Source organism: Rosa rugosa, chromosome 1 (assembly GCF_958449725.1).
Source record: "Rosa rugosa chromosome 1, drRosRugo1.1, whole genome shotgun sequence".
Lineage (NCBI taxonomy): Eukaryota > Viridiplantae > Streptophyta > Magnoliopsida > Rosales > Rosaceae > Rosa > Rosa rugosa.
Window position 1 is genome coordinate 22,713,207 of NC_084820.1, and position 23,204 is coordinate 22,736,410.

At 36.2% G+C, this 23,204-nt stretch overlaps 2 protein-coding genes and 1 pseudogene across 2 annotated transcripts; 1 reads left to right on the plus strand and 2 right to left on the minus strand.

The window, feature by feature from the left end:
• Window positions 1-4,613: 4,613 nt before the first annotated feature.
• LOC133724040 (transcription factor MYB92-like) lies at window positions 4,614-6,367 on the minus strand. Its single transcript, XM_062150861.1, has 3 exons — window positions 6,151-6,367; window positions 5,929-6,058; window positions 4,614-5,751 (listed from the first exon to the last, which is right to left on the minus strand). Exons 1-3 carry the CDS (start codon window positions 6,281-6,283, stop codon window positions 4,965-4,967), a joined length of 1,050 nt encoding a protein of 349 aa, XP_062006845.1. The 5' UTR covers window positions 6,284-6,367; the 3' UTR covers window positions 4,614-4,964.
• Window positions 6,368-6,477: 110 nt separating this feature from the next.
• Window positions 6,478-22,091, minus strand: LOC133724706 (DNA (cytosine-5)-methyltransferase DRM2-like; annotated as a pseudogene).
• LOC133724697 (uncharacterized) lies at window positions 13,368-14,638 on the plus strand. Its single transcript, XM_062151515.1, has one exon. The coding sequence runs from the start codon at window positions 13,448-13,450 to the stop codon at window positions 14,636-14,638; it is 1,191 nt and encodes a 396-aa protein (XP_062007499.1). The 5' UTR covers window positions 13,368-13,447.
• Window positions 22,092-23,204: the final 1,113 nt, after the last annotated feature.

Below are 23,204 nucleotides of genomic sequence, written 5' to 3' on the forward strand. Positions count from 1 at the left end.
GACGAATTGAAGACGAAAAGAATTTCCTCGCGGAAGTACTTCCGCGACGAAATGTCTGTTTTTAGCGAGGAATTTGTTTCTCGCAAATGAGGTTTTTTGTTGTAGTGAAGAACATGAACAATTGGGATTTCTTTTGTTTTTTTGTTTTGTTTTTTTTTTTTTTTTTGCTTTTTTTCTGGGTTTGAGAAGATGAACATGAAGATTGGGTGGAATGATGCGTATGAGTTGTGGGCTTGGTTCATACCTATCGGATTGGGATTTTTTTTTTTTTTTGAGAATATATTGGATTGATCTTGGTTAGTAGAAAAAGCAAAAAAAAATTAATCATCTTTTATTTTCAATATAATAAATTATTCTGTTTTTATTTTTAATTTTAAATTTATTCATTTAGGATTTTGATGGAGTGGAAAAGTCTTTTTTGCCCTCATTTTCGGCCTCATGTGCGTCCCACGTGGTCAAAATTGACTGAGCCGTGACGGAAAGTCCCCGTAGGTACTACGTTGAAAACAAATTAGAAGTCCAGGTATCACTTTGATACGTTTGAAAGTCCAGGTATCATTTTGACAGTCCTCAGAGTGTCCAGACACTGTCTATGCATTTTTCCCAAACCATTTTACCAATAAAACAACAAATGTGTTGCTATACTGGTAAAACTTCATATATATAACTAATTAGTGGTGAGTCTTTTATGGTGTAATGAGGTTGTCTATTTTGTAACTACTATCCTTGAGAAGTTGTTTACTTATTTAACGACATTCTCTCTTGATTTTACTACAATTGAGGTCCAAATTAGTAACTAAGGTTGTATTTGTGGTAATTCTTCAATATTACAAGTTTAAGAACCATTTGACCAATAAGACAACGAATTGTTGGAAAAGTAGTAATCAAGCTTTTATTTATGGTAATTTTCAATATTACAAGTTTGAGAACCATTTTACCAATATGTCAACGAATTGCTGTAAAAGCGGTAAAACTTTATGTATGTACAATAAATGAATTGCGAGTCCTTAGTTGTGTAATAAAGTTCTCTAATTTGTAATTAATACTTTTCTTGTGTAAATCTCATCATCCATGAGATAATTACTGGTCTGACAACACATTTTACTATAAATTACAACAATTGAGGTGTAAAGTGGTAATTATGGTCGTATTTATGATAATTACTTGAGATATGATTCAATTTACCAAAAAAAACAATCACTTTACCTATGTGACAACAAATGTTTCGTCGATGTGGTAAATAATCATATTAGACCTAAAATTTCTCAAATCCTTATTTTTGTAATCCGGTTCTTCTTTGTATAACTAGAGTCATTTCTTTTGTAAATTTCATCATCGACGAGATACTTTACAACAAACCACCACATTTGACGTATTTATTGATAATTATAGTTGGAATCAAAGTAATTACTATATTTACGATCTTTATTACAAGTTTTTAAACAATTTACATATAAAATAATTATTCAGTCCTTAATATGTTATTTTTAATACACATGTCAAATTATAAGTGGATAACCTGTTGACCTGTACAACAGGTTTCACCAACTAATTTAATTTAATATATATTTATTAAAAAGTTGATGTATGACAAATATCAACATACCTTAGACTTACCCATGTTCACTGATGTCTTAGCTTCCAAAGAATTCATGCAGTACTCTTGGCTGAACCGATTGCAAACCCTAGATTGTGGTAGCAATCTGTCTCAATATTATTCCGAACTACTTGCAGTGGGGTCCTTAATTCTCAGATCATTGAGAATCCTTTTCGTCACTCTTTTGACCAAACACCACCATGGTCAGCTATCTGTTCGGTTTCTGATCTGTTAAAAGTAAGAGGCGCCTAAAAGAGGAACTTCTGTGTTGAAAAGAAGAAAACTTGCGGAAGATTCCGAGCTATATATAGAATAGTGGTTGGCGGGTGCAGGTCGAAATTGTATGAAGGTCAAATGCTTGCTTAATCTCTACTTACTCGGATAGAAATATGAAATTATGGATTTATATACCTTAAGCAACAGAATCATGATTCATGAACATGACGAAGGCAGAAAACTTTGCTCTCTCAGTTGATATATATACAGTTTTTCTTTGGCTACAGCCTACAGTAATCATTTCCCACCAAACATATATATATATATATATAGATCGATAAGACGATAACAAATGCTATTTTTTGGCCATTTTCTAATAATTTAGGGTTTAGTGTTGATGGTAGGAACGTGGATGGAATATTAGTAAATACAGACGAAGGACAAGAGCAGTTCAGAAAAGGAGAAAGCCCTGTTGATCTATTTGAAGCTCACAGAACTTAATTAATTACAAAGAAACACATTAATCAACTCCCAGTAGCAGAAGGACTACACCCTGATCATCAATTTTGATAAAGTACTATCGGTTGCCAAAAAAAGGTATAGAGAAATGAAAAGGAATAATAATAAAAACCCAACGTCTCGTGCTTTTCTTTTTCTTCTCTATTTTTTCTGTATTAAATGGAATCACAAATTCAAACGGTCCAGACAGACTAAAATTTAGAAACTATCCGATGTCTGACATGGATGAGTTTAAATCCTTCAATTTGAGTATAAAATCCATGTCTGATTCAAGATTTCCTCAGAAAGAGGAATGATCGTATGGATGAGTTTTCCTCGATATATATATATATATATATATATATATATATATATATATATATATTTTTTTTTTTTTTTTTTTTTTTTTTTTTTTTTTTGTTAAGACTATAGAATTGGTAGCTCATTATCATATGGCGATTATAGATCGCGTGGTGTTATATCAACATGTTTAGGTGAAAATTAGTTTGGACAACAAGTGTTATATATCCCAATTATATTCCATCTATGCTCCTGAGTACATTTCAAACATTAGGTGATAACGAAGATGATTGTGATTATAATAACAATAATGGCAATAGAAAGAGGATCATGATAGTGATAGTAATCGCAATATTGTTAATTTATACGGCAAATCTTTCTGTGTATATTGGTGATAGTGATACATGTACGTAGACATGTAGTACTGCATAATAATAATGGCAAGTGTTGTTTTGACCAACTTGGTATATTGGCATTCCCATACAAAACGGTGAAGTATCTTCCGAGCTGATCCATGCATACATGCTAGATTAGTGGTTGGTCTAGGAAAGTATCTTTGGGGTTTAATATTCCTTATTTAAAGATATTTTTCTGTTTACAAAATTGTGTACTTGATTTCCTAAGTATTTTAGGGTTTGGTGTCTTTAATTGGTTATCTTTAACACAAAAGATAGTTTCCTTGTTGAAGTGAAATTAGGGTAAAAATCTGTTTTGTTGGTGCATTGCACGGCCTCCCTTTGGATATATAAAAAGAAGAGACGCTGATAGAGAGAGAGGTCTTGAACGCAAGAATATTTGGGAGTCTTGCTTGTTCATCTAAGTTTGGGTCTTCACAAGAGTCAAAACACTTGTTCCATGCTTAAGTGTTGTTGGTAGTGTTCTTCATATGCATAGATTCTCTTGAGTCAGTAGAGAGGTTGTGAAGAAAGAAGAGCGATATTTGGTGATCGTTCAAATGAAGAAGGAGTTCAAGACGAAAGACAAACTTTGTATTAGTTTTTGTCTAATCATTGTAGCCGAGCTAGTGCTATTCAAGTTTGTAAAGATTATATCCTTCATCATAAGTTAATTCTTATTTTGGGTTCTCAAGAGTAAGAGCCCTGCAGTGTTTTTAATCTCATATTTGAGGTTTTCACTGCGTAACCAAAATCTGGTGTTCTGTTTGTTACTTTTGGTTTCTGCTGCCCGGTAAGGATTGGTAATTGCATCCATGCATACATGGTAGATTAGTGGTTGGTCTAGGAAAGTATCTTTGGGGTTTAATATTCCTTATTTAAAGATATTTTTTCTGTTTACAAAATTGTGTAATTGATTTCCTAAGTATTTTAGGGTTGGGTGTCTTTAATTGGTTATCTTTAACACAAAAGATAGTTTCCTTGTTGAAGTGAAATTAGGGTAAAAATCTGTTTTGTTGGTGCATTGCACGGCCTCCCTTTGGATATATAAAAAGAAGAGACGTTGATAGAGAGAGAGGTCTTGAACGCAAGAATATTTGGGAGTCTTGCTTGTTCATCTAAGTTTGGGTCTTCACAAGAGTCAAAACACTTGTTCCATGCTTAAGTGTTGTTGGTAGTGTTCTTCATATGCATAGATTCTCTTGAGTCAGTAGAGAGGCTGTGAAGAAAGAAGAGCGATATTTGGCGATCGTTCAAGTGAAGAAGGAGTTCAAGACAAAAGATAAACTTTGTATTAGTTTTTGTCTAATCATTGTAGCCGAGTTAGTGCTATTCAAGTTTGTAAAGATCATATACTTCATCATAAGTTAATTCTTATTTTGGGTTCTCAAGAGTAAGAGCCCCGCAATGTTTTTAATCTCATATTTGATGTTTTCACTGCGTAACCAAAATCTGGTGTTCTGTTTGTTAATTTTGGTTTCTGCTGCCCAGTAAGGATTGATCCGTGGCTTGCAATCCCCATTTTCCAGAAAACACATTCTGTCATTGTATTTTCAGCAAGAAATACTTATGTAGGTTTTGTTTCTCGCTACTTCTATATTATAAAATATTCGAGCTAATTAACTAACTACGTACTTAAAATATTTATATTAAGTAAATTAAGATCCAAGCTAATTCCATACTCCTGCATGTTTAAAGATGATGAAATCTTAAAACACACACATTCCATGAGAACATGTAATGAAGCATAAAACCTAATTAGACAATCTTACGTACCTTGGAAGGATTATACATAAAATAAAACCTAATTAGACAATCTTACGTACCTTGGAAGGATTATACATAAAATAAAGAGTATATGTATGCTCATCAGAAAGTACATACAGTAAAAAGTGGTGGTGATCATCATGCAAATCCAAGCCTAGCCTCTTTACTCTTCAAGCATATATGTAAAGTAACTAAGAAATCTCATTGAAAAACGGGTAGTCCTCCAGAAGTAGGTCAGACCAAGCAGAAATAGTAGCCACTCCTCCATAGCTTGAAGTAGTAGTGCTGCAAGCATCACCCATATTATTATTGCTTGTTGAAGTCTCCGTCATAGGAGGAACCGCCACAGAAGGAGGAGAGGGAGTACTAGTATTTGAAGAGGAAGGAATATTCCATGAATTATTGTTGGGAGAGTTGTCCACTTGGCTCAACACTGTAAACTGATCTGGAGCTTGATTAATGATCATGTCCTTTTGATAAGCAGAGGAGGGTACCATTTGCAAATCAGGCAAAGGAGAGAAAGGGGTTGAATTCTGCACCGAAGATGATCCAAGGTATTGTGCTGAGGTTTCCAACTGAGATGAACCCAACACTGGATTAACATCTTTGATTGATGAACAGAGTGAATTCAAAAGACCAATTGTCTCCATGTCAGTGAAATCGCTTAGGTTGTTTGAGGTAGAAGCTTGAGGTTGGAGGAGGTATTGTAGGTATTGAATTTTAGCCATTTGAGCAGCTTCTGCTTGTATTCTCAAGGCTTGTTCATCCCAAGATGTCTGGCTGCTGCCTTGGTCAATAAGATCTTTCAAATTGACAAGAGCTAGAAGGTGTGGCAAGCTGGAGAAGATGTCAGTTCGAGGCCGGTGGGTCATCGGATCAAAACCCATCTGAATCAGCTTTTTCTTCAAATGGGTGTTCCAGAAATTTTTGATTTCGTTGTCCGTCCTACCCGGTAGGTGGCTTGCAATTGCTGACCATCTTGTAAGGAGCAAAACAATGAACAGAAAGTTTTTATCTCAAGCAACATAAAAGTGTCAAACTTTATCTAATAAGAGAATATGGCCGGTAGACTATCCGATAAGATATAACGTACATGTCAAATTATATGAAATATATATACATATTTTAAGTTCGTGAAACAATTAAGGGAATTACTTGTTGCCAAGGATGGAATGAAGGTTCAGAATTGTTTGCTCTTCTTCTTGAGAAAATTTGCCTCTCTTTATATCTGGCCTAAGGTAGTTTGTCCATCTTAACCTGCAACTCTTGCCACATCTGTTCAACCCTGCAAATTATAAGAACAAAACATCACTCTTGAATTCTTGATCTCTTGAGAGAGAGAGAGAGAGAGAGAGAGAGATGATGATCAGTATATACCTGCAAGTTTGGGAAGGGCTCTCCAGCTTCCATGGCCATGTTTCTGTATGTAATTCATGAGCTTCTGATCTTCTTCAGGAGTCCAGGGACCTTTCTTGAGGCCACTATCATCACAACAAGGAGACCTTCCCATTTTTCTCTACCTAAGAAGTGAGAAGATTTGGTTGCCTCCTTCCAATCCAACCTTCAATGATAGCTTTCTATTTATATACAATCCATCTTGTCGTCGCCTCCAATCACATCAAAGCTGACTGACGTGCTAGTCTCCTATTTGATAGCAAAACAACCCTGCCCTTTTTCTGAGCAAAATGACAAATATACCCTCATCGATCTGTCGACAAACCCTAATGCCCCTATGACTTATACTCCATATTAGATGATAGATTATGATTGTTTTGGTTTGACAATTCAATGTGTCTTGATTAATTAAGATTAAGTGGCTAATTGACGATGGTCCACACTCCACAGGAGACATATATATGCTAATGTTTTGTGATCAAAGATCTGTGTTACTCGTCACTTTAGTTATAATTCATAGTAGTGTGCTCGATTCACCAAAGCTTTGCTTTAATTTGATAGTAGTGTTGGTGGCCTACGACAAATTGGAAAATGTCAGCTGAGCAGGTTATAACTTGAGAGCTAATATTAATCATGGAAAGTTATGATCAAGTGCAAGTGCGGCGGCTGTTCCCCTATTTGGATTTTCTGTGTGTGATCTTCAAAAAGAAAAGAAGGTATATATATACTACAAATTCATATGTTAATCCTAATTATCAGATACACAGGCTGTTGTTTTTCCTACTACTTTGAGAATTAATAGACGACTCTTACTTCCTGTACTATATAGTCTATATTCGCCTAACCGTAGAAAGTCATATAAGGGCAAAATGTGCATGCATGTAATTAGTCGTGGGTTAATATATGAAATCTCATTCATGAAGGTACATTTGAGATTAAGAGACCGATGCATTGTTGCATTTCCTCCCTATTTGAATTTTCTACAACCTCTTTGCGATAAATAATTTTGCTAAATAACCTTAATTATAACACACAGACTTTGAGAGTTCTTAATCTATTTCGTACAACAAATTGAGTGGAATAATTATATTGCCTACATTCGTCCGTATATCTATGTATTAAGTGCGTTTGAATTATAAGGCAAATGCTAATGCAAGGGGGAAGCTGGGTAGAAGTCAACGACAGGGAAACAGGACGTGGCACGTCACCGGTGGTTGGAGGAACTCATTCCATGCACGCAATGAGAACCTTCGGTTTCGTCACTGATTGCATGGCTCTCACAAAAATCAATTATGTTTATTATTAACGTACCTGGCTATAAACTAAAATGCATGGGTCCTCGATGTAATTCCTTATGAAATATTTGGCCAGCTTACGCATCACCTTAGTACCCACTCTCCTCCCAATTTTCCTTCGATCACCACCTTTTTCCCTTTCTCACCGGGAAAGAAGGAAAAACCAAAGTTATTTAAGAAATCCAGAACACGGTTCACGGTACTAGAATTAGCTAGCCCTACATATTCATCTATATATTCATCCCATATTAGCGCAAGTAGATAAATTTACACTATTAGGTTGGTGTTCATTAAGATATTTATCTTCAACTTTAATGATCCAAGTATGTATTAAAAACCCCACACCAATAAGAAAAGAAAGAAGAAATTATTAACCAACATACCATAGACAATTACAATCCACTAGCCATCTCTCAAAAGAATGACTAGCTACATTCTTATGCTCATTGTTTAATGTGATCAAATGGTCCAAAGCCTCCAATATTTCCCCAAAAAATGCTTTATATAAAACTTAGCAAATTCAAAAATTCGTCCACATTCGGAATTATCGCAAATACTATACCTCTATAATGTTTTATTCCCCCATATGGTATACGGTTTTCAATTTATCTGATTTTGATAAGTCAGCTATATTTTGGTTATTTTTGCTTGTTGTGTTGTACGAATATACTAGTAAAAAATAAAGGCCAGAAGGATTATGTATATTTTTATTCTACTAAGCATAAAAATGACATGATATGATAATATGTATTAAACGATTTTAACATAATTAATGTGGTTTAGGGTCTCTAGCCCTGAACTAGGGCAACGTTTACGTGCATTTTTGGTAGTTGATGGGTTGAATTATTTAAATAGAAACGCAGCCACCCAGCTCCATTGCTTTTCTGCTTTCTAGGGTTTGGACCAAAAGACGGTTTCCTAAAGAGTTTGAAAGGAGATGTATAAAACAAATTCTTTACTCATAATTGCATTTTATATCCTTCATAACCTGCAGAAACTTCTCATTTTTCTAATCAATAACCAATTAAGCAGGTAAGCCATAAGTATATTCTCCCTAAACCCCTGACATGTGTGAATGATACGATCTGCATTAAATTACCTTAATCGATCCCTAGCTCGATCTCTCTCTTAATCTATATATTTTGCTTTTGGCAACACTTGCACACAAGGATAAGGATGTGTGGGGATCACGTATCGATCAACAGTTTTTCTCCAGTTTTACCTATATAAGCAGTTTATATGAACTAGCTAGAAAACATCATATATACCAAGACCGATCACAGAGGACAGCTAGTTTAATCACTGAGGATGTTGATTAATTTTCAGAAGAATCACAATATTGCTTCAATTATGTACTAAGTAGTGCTAACAGTTCTATATAACTTGTGTATTTTTATTTAGGTTTTGCAACACTTACACAAGGATAAGGACGTGACTGTGACCCGTTTGACCATTGAGATGATTAGACAAAAAGTTGGTGCGGCAAGCGCTCTAATTTCTAACCCTTTAAAACCCCAAATGCATCCTAGCTTCCTTCTCCAGCTATAACCTGATCAAGAATGCGTCAATGGCATTTGTTAATTGAAGGCTAGCTTCGTCCTTTATCCTTTGTCCTGTTAGGAAAACACCGATCTATTCATTTTAGTTTTCACCAAAAAAGTAGGAAGATGCACTAGAAGATCAGTGTAGGTGAAGCTAGGTAGCTTAAATTATTCAAATGGAAAATACTCATGATCCATAAAGGAAACTCATTGTCACATCTACGTACATATCAACATATGGTTTATACACCCTTCATATTTATAGAACCCTAGTCACCCTTTCAAAAAAAAAAAAAAAAGAACCCTAGTCACATTAATAAAATCTATTAGTCGCAAATATTCAAGTTAAAATACTAGGACACAGGCGCACAGAAGCTATCATCTATGAGATCAAAATTATTCTGGAAACAAAAGTCTTCCTGAATTTAATTCCATTTACGAGTAAAATAAATTCTACTAATTCATGCATATATATATCCTATCCAGAGCAAGGCCTCGCTCTGAAATTAAAGTGTGAGGTTAGAGCTTAGGGTCACTTTTTGGTCTCATATCCACATCTCGACCGTTCAGTTTTTAAGTACTAATGTATAGATCATCTCTGCAAAATTTCAGCCAAATTGATGGTGGTTAAGGCATTGATAACTGCCTTAAAGCTAGTACGGTTCAGGTTGGACAGATTCAGTTCGTCCATTGGTTTAAGCGAGTTAGATACCTTAAAGATCATCAATTTGGCTGAAATTTTGCAGAGATGATCTATACATTAGTACCTAAAAACTGAACGGTCGAAATGTGAATATGAGACTGAAAAGTGACCTTAAGCTCTAACCTCACACTTTAATTTCACAGCGAGGCCTCGCTCTGGATAGGATTATTTTACTCGTAATCCTATCCAGAGCATGAATTAGTGGAATTTATTTTACTCGTAAATGGAATTAAATTTAGGATGACTTTTCTTTCCAAATTAATTTTGATCTCATAGATGATAGCTTTTGTGCGCCTGTGTCCTAGTATTTTAACTTGAATATTTGTCACCTAAACCCTATATATATAATATACGTGCATGTATATACAAAGACATTAATACATGTACAACGTAGAGAATAGGATAGACTTGAGATCAAATGATTGATGTCCAACTAATTAAGAATAATTATGTATATGTTTTTCTTGTTATTTAAGCGATCTAACTATGTTAAACTAACTCGTAGTAAAGCACAACATGCATATTAATAATTAGGTATATGTTTTTCTTGTTACTTAAGCGATTGAGCTCTGTTAAACTAACTCGTAGTAACCACATATTATAATTTGCCCGTACTTAAGTCAAAACAACAAGAACGATAAAGAATTTTGAGAACTTTTTTTTTTCTCCCCCCTCTGACCTCATTTTGCTGTCTGTATAAGTTTTACTCCTGAAAGGGTTCTCAAATTTTGACTTTAGTGAGAGAGAAAAAGGAAAACCCTTAACATTAATTAGGGTTTAAAATTATTAACCTGATACAAAAGATTGCTTCTTCAACTCAATTAAGGTTCCTTGTCGGATGAACCATCATCATCTCACATCAAAAACAAAGTAGTAATAATTAGAAATGAGGCAGGTTTTGATTAAACAAATAATTTGTAGCTAGGTCAAGTGATGTCACCTAAACAGACGAGGAGAGTAATGTTGATAAGAAAAGATCAATAAGCTAAACAACTGAATTGCTTGCTCTCTGAAGTTTCTACCCAATACATCTAAACTCGGACTTTCTATGCCTTCTCTAGCCACGTATGTATCATTCTCTTTCTCTTCCATCACTCCTATCTTTCCACAACAAAAGAAATATCCCATTTAATATTAGCATGTAATAGTAAGCTGAGGCAAGATATGAAGATATTATAAATCATTGATGATTTGGTTTTGTTTGATTTTTCGAAAGATCCATTGAGGGGATAATTTGACCCAATTGATATTAATGTCTTAGTTGTCATACAAACATTAATTCATCGAGAGTATATGCCATCGACAGGGTGTCAGAGTAGATTGATCATCGAATATTGTTGATCTTTTGAACTGTTTATCAGTAAATTCATACATTTTTGTTCTGCTCTTTAATGGTGTGTGAGAACATAATGTTCATTAAATTCATGAAACAGGCTGCCTGTTTGTCAAATTATGAAAAAGGGCTTAGGTAGAACCAAGATATGTTTGAGTGGGGATGAAGAGTGCAAGGAGATTAGGACAAGGAGTTTGATGAATTGACTAAAGCAATGATGTTAATGAAAGGGAATTTGGCGAGCAACCTAGGTTGTGGACTCGCTTATTCCTCTCAACCCCAGAAAGTCTGCCATTGCATCTCACAGTGGGAATGTGAAGTTTTAGCTTATAATAGAATAAGTTTTGATGTTAGAGATTTGTGTGTTTCATCTTTCAAGCATTTTCCATTCAGTTTAATTATACCATAAGTCCATAACAGAACCCAGAAAGTGGCAAGGTTTGAAGTGGCAAGGTTTGAAGTTAGAGGCTTATCGATCACTAGCTATTATAAAAACACTACTCCCGGATGTCTCAAACTCAAACCGTATTCAAAGATATATATAGACTCGATGAGTATGATCAGCAGTACTATGTAGATCAAACCCAGGTTTCTATATATATGGCTTTTCTGCAATATAGTGACTCTGAAAACCCTAACTGACTTCGAAATAGGTTTTACCAAATACATTCCATAATTAGTTGGGTTTCACTATCGTCATCTTTTATTAATCTTCTACCCGGAAAATGAAATCTCATTTAAACCTTGCTCAAAGATTTAAACTCGAGGAGTTTGATCAGTAGAAACGAGTCAGATCAAACCCAGGTTTCTGAATTTGGTTTTTCTGCAATTATTGGCTCTGACCTAGCTGAGTTTGATCAGATGTACGTAGTTTCTATCAAATACTTTCCATTTTTAGTGGGGTTTCACTGTCGTCATCTTTTATCAGTTGTGGTTGATCTCCTTCCTAGCAAATCAAACCTTATTCATTTAGACTGGTTTCATCTCCTCTAACATTGAAAATGACACTTAGAATAATAAGTATTGTTAAGTGCTCTAATTAACAAATAGAAACTGCACCAGAGAAGCAACCAAGCTTGTTTCTATATATGAGAACAGTTAACCCTCCATTACGTCTATTACACGTGAACTGCGATGGAGCATTCATCGAACAACAACTTCACTCTTTAGTCTATTCAAACCATTCATAACCCAACAACCCTAATACAAAGCAGAAAATTTGCATGTGGGGTCTTGTAAATCGATGCTAATTTCATCATATCTTTACCGTTTTGAATCACAAATAACGTGTCCATGTATCGAAAGGCTTTCGTTCTTCCATAATTGTTCTTATTATCGTATATCTATATACCTTTAAACTCTATTGGTTTTTGACTAAAGCTGGCCGGCATACACGGTTGCCATCACCTTTCTATAAGATGCTTTGCATTACTATAATGAAAAGATTCAACTTATAATATAGTTTCTTCCTAACTGATAGTCTGACAGTACTATGATGACTCCAAATGATGAACATTTTCTAATGTAATCTATCACGATCAGACGATCAACCATTTCTGAATGCTTCTTCCTCACTCCTCATTTACAGACTACCAAGGCATCCATTTTTTCTCAACCATTATGCCTAATATTGTTGAACAGAAACTCAAGCAAACATACAAGCACATTGTACTCTCATATGCCATATTAATTATTTCATTGTTAATAAGAAATACTGCATATCTAGACCATGCTCGACAAAATTAATGGTTCAAAATTATACAGTAATTAGTGTATAATATAGGATGATGTTCATGTTCTCTTAGTGGTTACGGGACTATTGTTTTTGTGATTAAGTACTCAGCATATTATAGTGTTACACTGTCAATTATATTAAAACCGTCTGAATTAATTATTGACACCAGATACACGAAAATGTTTTATTCCGGATGCTACATTAGCTTGAAATGCATTTTTCATATCAATTCGATCAAATTCAATCAATTAAGTCCCATATCGGCATTTATTTAGGCAAGACAACATATGAAATATATATCTAATAAGATAATGTTACTCTCTGAATACAAAAGAAGAAGATGATGACTTATAATTGAGCTTTTGTTTTCGTTTTTGGCTTCTTCTTTTTTTCCTTTTTGTGTAGATATGATTTTTGAATGTTAGACCCATATAATGGTTGTTCTGCATTCTGCAATGAGACTATATTATTATGTGGAAGTTCCTATGTTTCAAAAAATATATAGGCTTCGATGCTAATATACCCTCTAAACTTTGTAATACTTTTCGATTTTCACCATCCCTGTCAAATCAAATATTTTCTATATATACCACGACTTTTACTCCCCCTCTCTCTCTCGCTCTGCTAGGGTTAGGGTTTGAGTTTTTTCGAAGTTGTGCGGCGTACCGGTTCATGGCTGCTGCTATTGCTTCCATGACTGCCAGGCTAGCGACCAAATTGTCGCTCAGGGAGGGTGAAGAACCTGTGGATTTGGGGAACCTTAGGGTTCCAGGGAAGGAGTTCCTCGCTCGTCACTATTACTTGGTGGGGAAACTTAATACCAGTAGGGCAGTGGTTTTGGACTCTTTCCGAAGTGCGGTGAGATCTATGTGGCGACTGACGGGGATTGTGGAGGTCCAGCCACGGGGTGATCGATTTCTGTTTACGTTCACCCATGAACGTGATGTCGCTCGTGTGAAGAAGGGAGGTCCGTGGGGCTTCCAACGTGCCATGATCTTGTTGAATGATTATGATGGCTTCTCAGAGATCCCTGCTGTGAAGCTTGATTTTGTTTGGATCTGGGTTGCGCTTCAAGGTATTCCACTGGGTATCTTGACGGAACCCACAGTCCGGCTGGTGGGAGGAACGATTGGAGAGGTGTTGGAGGTGGACCGTGTGGCCCTGAGTCGTGGAGAAGCTCGGGTTCGACTCACTTTGCCCATCAACGACCCGGTACGCCTGGATCGAAGGGTTAGGGTTTCCCTTGTTGACGTTCTTACATTGCGGTTCTGGTATGAGAGGCTCCTGGGGCGGTGCAGGCTGTGCGCCCTGCTGAATCATGGAGGGCAGAGATGCCCTAGGGAGGATGAGGTGGAGGCTGATACTGTGGTGGAGGAGAGCTCGCCGCAGGCACCGGGTCCGGCTCTCCCTGCCCTCGTGTTTAGGGCTAACTCCCAGCCTTCTCCGTCCCTGCTTTCGACGTTCAAGGTGCCTAACATGCTGAAGAAGAAACATGTGCAGATTCGGCCTCTTCCGGAGCTGGTGCCTTCGCATGGTTCTGAAGGTACTTCTGCTGTGGCTCCAGTGGTTGGTGTCCGTCGTCCTAGGGAGGAGGAGGGTAAAAGGGCTAAACATGGTCTAGCTCTTGTTCCGGCTACTCTGCAACCAGAAAATTTAGGGCTGGCATTTTCCTCTGATGGTTTAGTGGAGGTGAAAGTGTCATCTCCTCCCAAGGTCTACAAGAAGAAGGGCAGGCCTCGGGGACATAGAAACAAGGTCAAGGTGGCAGCGTCTATCTGTGGAGGCTCGGAGTCCATGGGTCCTGATAGTGTGCATGGTGGGCATGAGGGGGCAGTGGCTTTGCTTGCTTCCCAGTCCGAGTAGGAGATGTTCCTCTCTGTCTTCTAGAGGGTGATGGGGCCTGTTTGGTCTTAGCGACGTACACCACAAGGGTCTTAGGCGTCCAAGGGATCAAAGAGGTGTCATACGCTAGAAGATGTAGGGTTCTTGCTTTTTTTAGTTTATTGCTTTTGCTGGTAGTTTTCGTTTTGGATTTTAGTTTTTTTTGGATTTTCTTTGAGTTTCAGTTTCTCTGATGAGCATGCATTATAATATGAGGGGTGGTTTGTACCCTTCATGCTTGACCGAGTGAGGTCGTCATGATTTTACATCAATGGATCAGTCTTCCGTTGCCCTAAAAAAAAAAAAAAATTCTATATATATTTCCACTAATAAGTGATATGTCAATTGTAGGGTCCATTTGTTTGCTAACCCAGCTACCAACATGACAAAATTAATGACTAATACTATATAAAAATAATAATAATAAATTTTCGAAACATTTTAGAAGAAGAAAAAGAAGAAAATGATTGAAAAGATGAACGAAAATTTCTAATTGGACATAAATGGTGTAAATTGATGGAATTATAGATGGAAAATCTCTAATTTGACAGAATTAGGGATGGAAAATCGCCAATCTGACGGAGAGGATATAAAGTGACAATTTGTAGCAAGTAAACAGATGCTAATTTTTAAAATTACAAATTAAGGGTGTAGTAAACTATTATGATCAAGTTTAGGAGGATATTGAAATTTAAGCCAAATATATATGGACATCGTGATGTGTTTATGGAACTTTAGCACCACAATTTTTACGGAAAAGAATGTATTTATCTGCAAACACTTATGACTAATAGTTTTTTGTTTGGCTATTTCACAATTAATTGAAGAGAAGGTTAAAAGAGTATGGATGATTTCAATTAATAATTAAACTTCAATGCAAGATAATAGGGCAAGACTGTTGGAACAATTTTGTCTGTATGGATTATGAGAGATTTTATGTTTCAAATGCACGTTGTAACAAAGCTTTTTTTAAGAGACTATTTGCCTCCACTACTATATGCACAGAGGGGAATATGTAAAGATAATTTTAGGATACAATAAAATGCAAAACAATGTTGTTGTTAGTCTGGCTCTACAATTATGTAAACCAACCCTAACACCAAAACAATATTTACAAGATGGCTGAAGGTTAATTGTGTATTGGTTGAGTTACAGTTTCTGTGGTTTGAGAAAGTGATGTACTTTTTTTTTTTTTTTTTGAAAGAGCTCGAGCCCTAGCCTAGCTAGTCACTTCGAACTGTCTGGTATTATTATTAGATAGACGAAAAAGAGTACCCCGGAGGGAGGAGGGGGGGGAACCCTAAACCCCTTAACATAGGGCTAGGATCCTCATAGAGAACGTCCTCATATAGTTTCTATGGTTTGAGAAAGTGATGTACTTTTGGAGATCTAGATCATCTTAAGATACTAAAGACCATACAATCTATAGAGAATAGATGATTTATATAGAAGTATATGTGTACTTTCCAATGGTAAGCTACCTCTTGAGTCTAAATTTTGACATTTTTTATCATGAAAAAGACCCGCTAAGGAACACGGTTGTTCTTTTAAAACCCTGAAGTCTAAATTTTGTTCTATAACTCTATTTTCCTCAAACGAATGGAGTAGAATTTTAAAAAATATATCAGGTAATTTTTTTTATCAGGCTTTTCCCTTTTTCCTTTTTATCTAAGGTTATCAACCATATTCGGAATTTTTACGTAAATGTTCTTTTATACAGTCATGAGAAATTACTTAACCTGGCATGATAGACTTAGAAGGAACATCTAATTGGGCTTGGTGCCAGAACACCATGGTGTCTCCATCCTTACCATAATCATTGGTTTACTGAAGTTTACTTTTGATGGAGGGTTTCATCACTTCTACTAAAACCGATTAATTCTTTGGAGCTTGTGGATCTTATCGATCAAATGCTCATGACCTCTATTTAGCTATTGAAGGTGAAGTAATCATAAGTTTATTTTGCTCAAATGTTGGTCAGCTTGGGAAATCATGGTATTAATGGAGATGTTTATGTAAACCCTTCTTTCTAGTTGACTTGGTGTTCCAGCATTCCTACTCTACCCATTAACTATGGTTCGAGATTTGTGTGTATTCACAATTTTGTAAATAAATATGGTTTAGACGGAATTTTGATACCAAGAAATGAAACCCTGATATACACTCTTTGCGGACTTGACGTTTCAGAGTTTTGAAATAGGATTTGGGAACTCCTTTCATGCTTCTGCCTTTAACCAATAGAAGGGCTCCTTCATTGCTTTAGTCCAGCTCATGGATTTGTTTAGCTTTCTGGAGATGGAGGTTAGTGTATTAGTTGGTAAGCTCTTCCTCGGTACTGTTGTAAGGATGAGAAATTCTTACGTAGGGCAGCCATGCTACGTGTCTGGTATGACTACCCAATCAAAACTCAGAAACTAGCTTGTAAAATTTCAAATCGCTAGAATGATGGATCAGTCCTGGTCTTTGTATCATTTACTTAATTAAACGAAATTTCACTCTTTCTTAAAATAAAAATAATCATAAAGTGCTCCAATTCAAAATTGTTGGCAATATTTTCTGAAGTCTCAACTCACAAATTTGTAGTCCCAAGTTCAAACTTCAGGGTCTAAGTTCTAACCAATAACAAGCAATATTATGCATTGAGAATAAATGAATGCATTTTCAGTGGTTTAAACTCAGTCCTTAAAATTAAAACTAAGAGTGAGCGACCAGCGTGACTAGGTGAGTGAATGAAATTGATCTTATGTATCATCTATCGATCTGATTTTGAAATCAGTTTTGAAATCTTGAAGATGATATACAAAAGAAAATGCATTTCATTATAAAAGAATGGCTTAGGAACACAGAGTAAAGTAACTTAAATATGATGGCAGTCATACTTTTTCCTATGTCAGTAAGGAGATGGGGGAATATTCAAACTCTGGCTTGGCCGTGAGGGTAAATTTTCATTACTAGTCTTACTGTTGTAATATTCTGATCTGATCAGGGCACGGGCACGGGCACGGGCACGGGCACGTCCCGAGGACAAGTACTGGAACAAGCTTATTTGCTTTCACGCAGGGAAATGTAAAGCCATTTTTTCTGTATTTTAAGAAGCAATTGTCTGAATGCCAGTTTCATATAACTGGTGTCTCGATGGGTAATTTGAAGGCATCAACCAAATATGTATATCCACAAATGGTCATTTCTGGTGTCTAGAAATGGCATAAATCCACCCGCCATCCAAATCAGATGTGTAATGAGAAAGACCAGACAACCATAAAACAAATCCTAGCTAACAACAAAAATCATTAACATTAATTGTTTTGCATTAAGAAATCCAGTTTCATTCAAACAAAACGATGATCAACAAATTTGTGATTCATACAGCCAGATCCATATTCTAAGCACTTGAGTTTAGTAGCATTTTGATCAACAAAGTAACACATACATATATCCAACAATCAGACTTCAAAACCATATTGAAGACGTACCTTAGGAAGTTCACACCTTGATCTTTTCAACTTTCCAGAAGCAAAACGAATGCGACCGCTGAGCGAATGACCACCAAAGAACTGATCATAACTTGATGTAACATGTCTGGTGAAAAGCTATAGTATATGTTTAAGAGAAATGAGAGAGAGATCACCATGAAGGCATCATCAGGTCTCTTACGCCTTATATAGATATATCTTAGTTGATTGGTTATAAAAAGGTTAAGGGAACTTTCTGCATGGAAAGCTTCAAGTCACATTATATATGGAGTAGGAATAGATTGCCATCAGAGTAGATGTGTCCATGATTACATCCACCAGATCATTGGACATAGACTTTATAAAAGAATATAGTCAAAGCTTTAGAATTTCAGTGCAAAGCACATGGAGTTGTTAACAATGAATAGAATTCATTAACAGACAAGGCTAGGCACCCATGAGGGCATCCCCATATGCGTTGCCATGTCCCTTCCCTTCCAATGATCATAATCATGAAATATACTATGACCACAAGTGTTAATATAAATAATGACGGCCCACATGAATACACAGACCAGATTATGACTTCTGCTAAGAGACAAAATGCATATAGGCTGGAAACCTTTGCAGGCTTCCACATTGTGACTTCTGCAATGTGAAAATGGCACAGAAAGTTCAAGCTGCCATCTCCAACTTTGACAATACTGAGAACAATTAAGCAAGTCCAGATGATTTTAGTTCTATCACTATATAATATTAAAGCTGGTGACCAATCCTTTAAGGGGAAAAGGAATCTTGACTTCTTTAACAAACAAATCCATGTTTGGTCATAAATCCAGGACAAACACAGATTGTCAATTCCTAATTTGAATGATTAGCCAGAAACTATTAGATTCGTATCTGTATGTATAAGGCCAACAATGAAGTCAAACTAACTGTCAATGTCTCATTACAATGGACATGATATTCAAAGAGCTTTCATTATTTTATCATTCTATCAACAGCCTAGCTACTAGCTAGCACAATTAGACTGGAGAGAAGATCAGAGAGGAATAACCCAATATTTAAAAGAAAAACCCTAATGTTCATCCTCAAATTGGGTTTTCCACTTTGCCTAGGAATTCACAGATAACATTTCCAAATAATTGAACCGACTTTATAAAGCCAGAACAAAACTGAACCCTGTGATATCCATCATATTTGAAAAGAATTATGATCTAAAGTATTAGCTGTCATGCTTGCAGCACTAGACAGCTAAAGTTCCACTTTTCACAAATGAATAGATGCACATTGCCTACCATGCAACATGACTCACCTTTGGATGAAATGATGGAAAATTAAGAGGAAAAACTAATCCAAAAACAAGTTCCAACTGCAGGAAATTCAGTGTAAATTAATCAAATTCTAGATACGTCTTGGAATTAGTAAGAGATCACTTATTGTCCACGAATTCCAAAATATGAAGCTAGTTAGATAATCTTTAAATCTAAGAAAACCTAATGAAAACCAGTTCACGTATGCAGAAAAACTTTGGCAATTTGATGCAAATCATAATAAGACTATTTCTTCAGCGTGATTTATGCATTGCTAATACAATCAGGAAGGGAAAAAAAATTAACAAAGACATCAGCATCAGTTTATTTCTTTGTACCATGCAACAGAATCACAAAGCATTCAATCCAATGAAACATATAGATTGTCTGGTATTGACGCAATGTATAATTACAGCATCATACCATGACAATTTATTTCATTCAAACGTCTGTAAAAAAAAAAAAATAAAGAAAACAAACTGAAAAACACTCTTGCTTAAATTGATACTAGAAGAAAAGATTGCTAGGTTCTGATATTCAATTTCCAAATATGAACAGTCTGATGTTTATTGAGATATATAACTCAAGTGGACACACTGCATTTTACTACATCTGAAAGCAATGATGTTCCTATATGCAGAGGGATCAACTATGATCCTGAAACTAGCTGAGTAAAGATGAGCCAGTTACGAACAACAGAAAGGAAGAAAAGTGACTCCAACAAGAATACATCTAACAAGTATGCCCATCAACTTCAGGTCAGCATCCTACCTTTATAGGTTGTTTACCACCATCATCCAAGGGAAAGGCGAGAGGAAGGTATGTTGCAGAGGAAGGGCAGTGTCAAAAGCATCCTTGAGTTAGATTTCACAGTCAGTTCATATAATGCAGGTCCATATGTTTATATATCATAGATTCAGTCGTCAATACTTATGGCGCTAATAATTAGATTACAAAACTAGTTTAGACCAAGTCTTAGAATCAAACATCTTAAGAAAGTGGTTGTAACTTCTGCTAGGAGACAAGCTATTGGCTGCAAAGCTTTGCAGTGTTCAAGATTATTAACTTCTGCCATATAGAACTGCCAGAGCAAGTTCATGCTGTGAACCTAAACTTTGACTGTTCTGACAGAGGAAGTATCAGATAATTAATCAAGTGCAGAAGGTTTCACCTTTCTATCACTATATAGTATCTTATTTGAAAAAGAAAAGTATGAGATCAACAATCAAAACTCAAAGACTTCCAATGGTTCACATATCTCAAATATCAAGCATCTGAATCACAAATAGAATATTGCAAGGCCTCAATTGTATCTTGTGACAATACCCTTGACCGTATCCAATATACAAAGATGGTCATTAAAAAGAGAAGACTCTTAACCCTCAAGCCCTCCCCATGATGTATGTTGCTAACTTCAAGATTGTCACAAAGGAGCTGATATAATGCTCCAAGCGGTCAGCATTCATCTCTATCACATCAGCAGGTTCTCTCTCTAGTTTGTTTGCTCCACCAACTCCTGTCAACATTTCTGTTCAAAACACTCAGGATACCAAGCTGATGAAGGGCTACCTCTTAGCACCAATCCCAGAGAAAAAAGAGAGGACATCAATGTCATTGGAAACCACTCTTTCAAAATAGAGTGGTGATAAGCCACTGTATCATTCTGGAAAGAATTCCTGAGTCACTTGTATCTATTAGTCCTGCTTATTCCCTTCGTGTGGTTCCTCGGGAACCCCAAAAGCATTTCTACTTCATCAGCCTCAAGTGAGGCAGCCTTCCCTACCCAGACAAGGTTCCACTTGCGGCATTCATAAATCACATACCGTTGGGACTCTTTCTGGGGAATCCCATCTGCATCATATTCCTCAGAAGCCTTCCTGATCCTCTCAAGTAATTTTGCATTAGCAATGCAAGGCAGTGAGCAATTGAGCTTTCTCTGCTCGCCCCAAGTAGGCTACCATTCCCTTTGAATGCATCAACTATAGTTTGTGGCGGAAGGGGAATAAAAGGAAATCTCTCCTCCATCAGGAGATTGTAAACATAACCCCTTTATCTTGCAGTCACAGAGAAGTACTTCAAATCAACAAACTCAGGCTGCACTTCTTACAGAAATCAAGATATTGTGCTTCAAACCCCTTTAGGAGTCGATGCCACATTCTTATAGTAAAAACAAGGAAGTCCTGAGGCAGGTGGTTGCCTCTGGAAGACTCCTGTGGAATTGACAAAGATTAGATGGGATCCCAAAACCAATTACTGGATTTGGGAGATGAAGAGCATCATCATCTTCCCCTATGATCATGTTTCTAATCCCCACCATCCTTGTCCTTTTCCTTATCAACTTCGCACATTCACAAAGTTTCTTTTTCTTCTTATCAGGATATCAGTGTGTAGATGTTTAGGCTTCTCTTCAAGGAAGAGATAGCAGAAGATGCCTAAGGAAAATTGAGCTGCTGATATAAAATCAGTCAAATCCACAAGTGACGAGCCAGCACCGCATCTTTCTATTGCAATTGGAACCTCCAATAAGTTTTCATCCTCCTCAGATGTAGGATTTTTTTCATCAACAAAGTCATGGAGATTTGAAAAGCCATCCAGAAACTTTCACGCTGAAGAAAAAGTTTTATGGAGGCTAATGCACTTAACCTCCATAAAACTTTTCATATATGCCATTGAACAGAGAAATGGGACACAGTGAGAGAAGCTATATGTGGAGAAGTGAGGAAAGCAGCAAAATAGAGAGAACACCTTTTCGGTCTAGACACAGAAAATCTGGTTGCAGTCTGCTCAAGACTGTGCCAATATCTGTGGACTTATTTGTAATGGAAACCAAGCAGTTATCTGGTGCATTTAAGAAAAGCGCACCTATACTAAAGACCGTTATTAGTATTTTGAAGCAAAAGAAAGATTTCCTCTTTAACAGACAAATCCAAGTTTACAGGACAATGTACCATTTCTTTTCAAACAATCAAATCTTAGTTGGATTGACACAATGCTAGCAAGATTCCCCATCTATATATAAGGCCAACAATGAAGTTGAAGTTGGTATCAATGTTAATTCTAATGGACATGCTTCCAAAGAACTTACATACTTGGCAAAATGTCCAGAGAAGTAAAAAGACAAGCTTTAGAAGAAGAACCAAAATGTTTATCCTCCAATTGGGCTTCTACTTTCCTTAAGAGCTGACAGACTTTGAAACAAGTAAATTGATCCGAAGAGAGCCAAAACTAAATCAGAGGCGGTGCTTTAGTCTTATACAAAAAAAAAAATAATAATAATAATAATAATAATAAGGACTAGATGTCATGCTTGAAGCATTAGACTAAAGGCCAAACTTCAGTTAACACATATGAATAGATGCCCATTGCCAACCATGCAACATGTGCTTGGATGATATGGTTTCAGAATCAACAAAAGAAGTGGACTCTGTATTTGATTCCAAGATAAGAATGAACAAAATCCATTTAGATAAGAGGATTTTATTACTAATATCACAATAGTGAGTAAACCACATTAAACTCCTTTGTGATTTTGTGTCATTACAGATGCCTCCCTTGGACCAACACTAACCTCCTCTTGGATTCATACTACACCCTCTCTGACAGTTTGATGCATTATCTACAGGTTGGCTAGAAAAGAAACTTCTTTTGAATTCCAAGATTAATCCCATTGGCCCACACTCTAAAGCCAATGCATTTTTCAACCAAAGACTCCAAATAAAAGTCTCCATGGTAGTTTGAGAGTTCAAGTCAGTAATTATAATAGCTAGATAGAATGAAGAACCA

What these genes read in the sequence shown, in the direction of transcription:
- LOC133724040 (XM_062150861.1), bottom strand. Translation starts at nt 6,283, where the DNA reads ATGGGAAGGTCTCCTTGTTGTGATGATAGTGGCCTCAAGAAAGGTCCC. An exon ending in AGCCCTTCCCAAACTTGCAG is followed by an intron (nt 6,059 to 6,150) that starts GTATATACTGAT and finishes TATAATTTGCAG; the next exon opens with GGTTGAACAGATGTGGCAAG. An exon ending in CATTCCATCCTTGGCAACAA is followed by an intron (nt 5,752 to 5,928) that starts GTAATTCCCTTA and finishes GCTCCTTACAAG; the next exon opens with ATGGTCAGCAATTGCAAGCC.
- LOC133724697 (XM_062151515.1), top strand. Translation starts at nt 13,448, where the DNA reads ATGGCTGCTGCTATTGCTTCCATGACTGCCAGGCTAGCGACCAAATTG.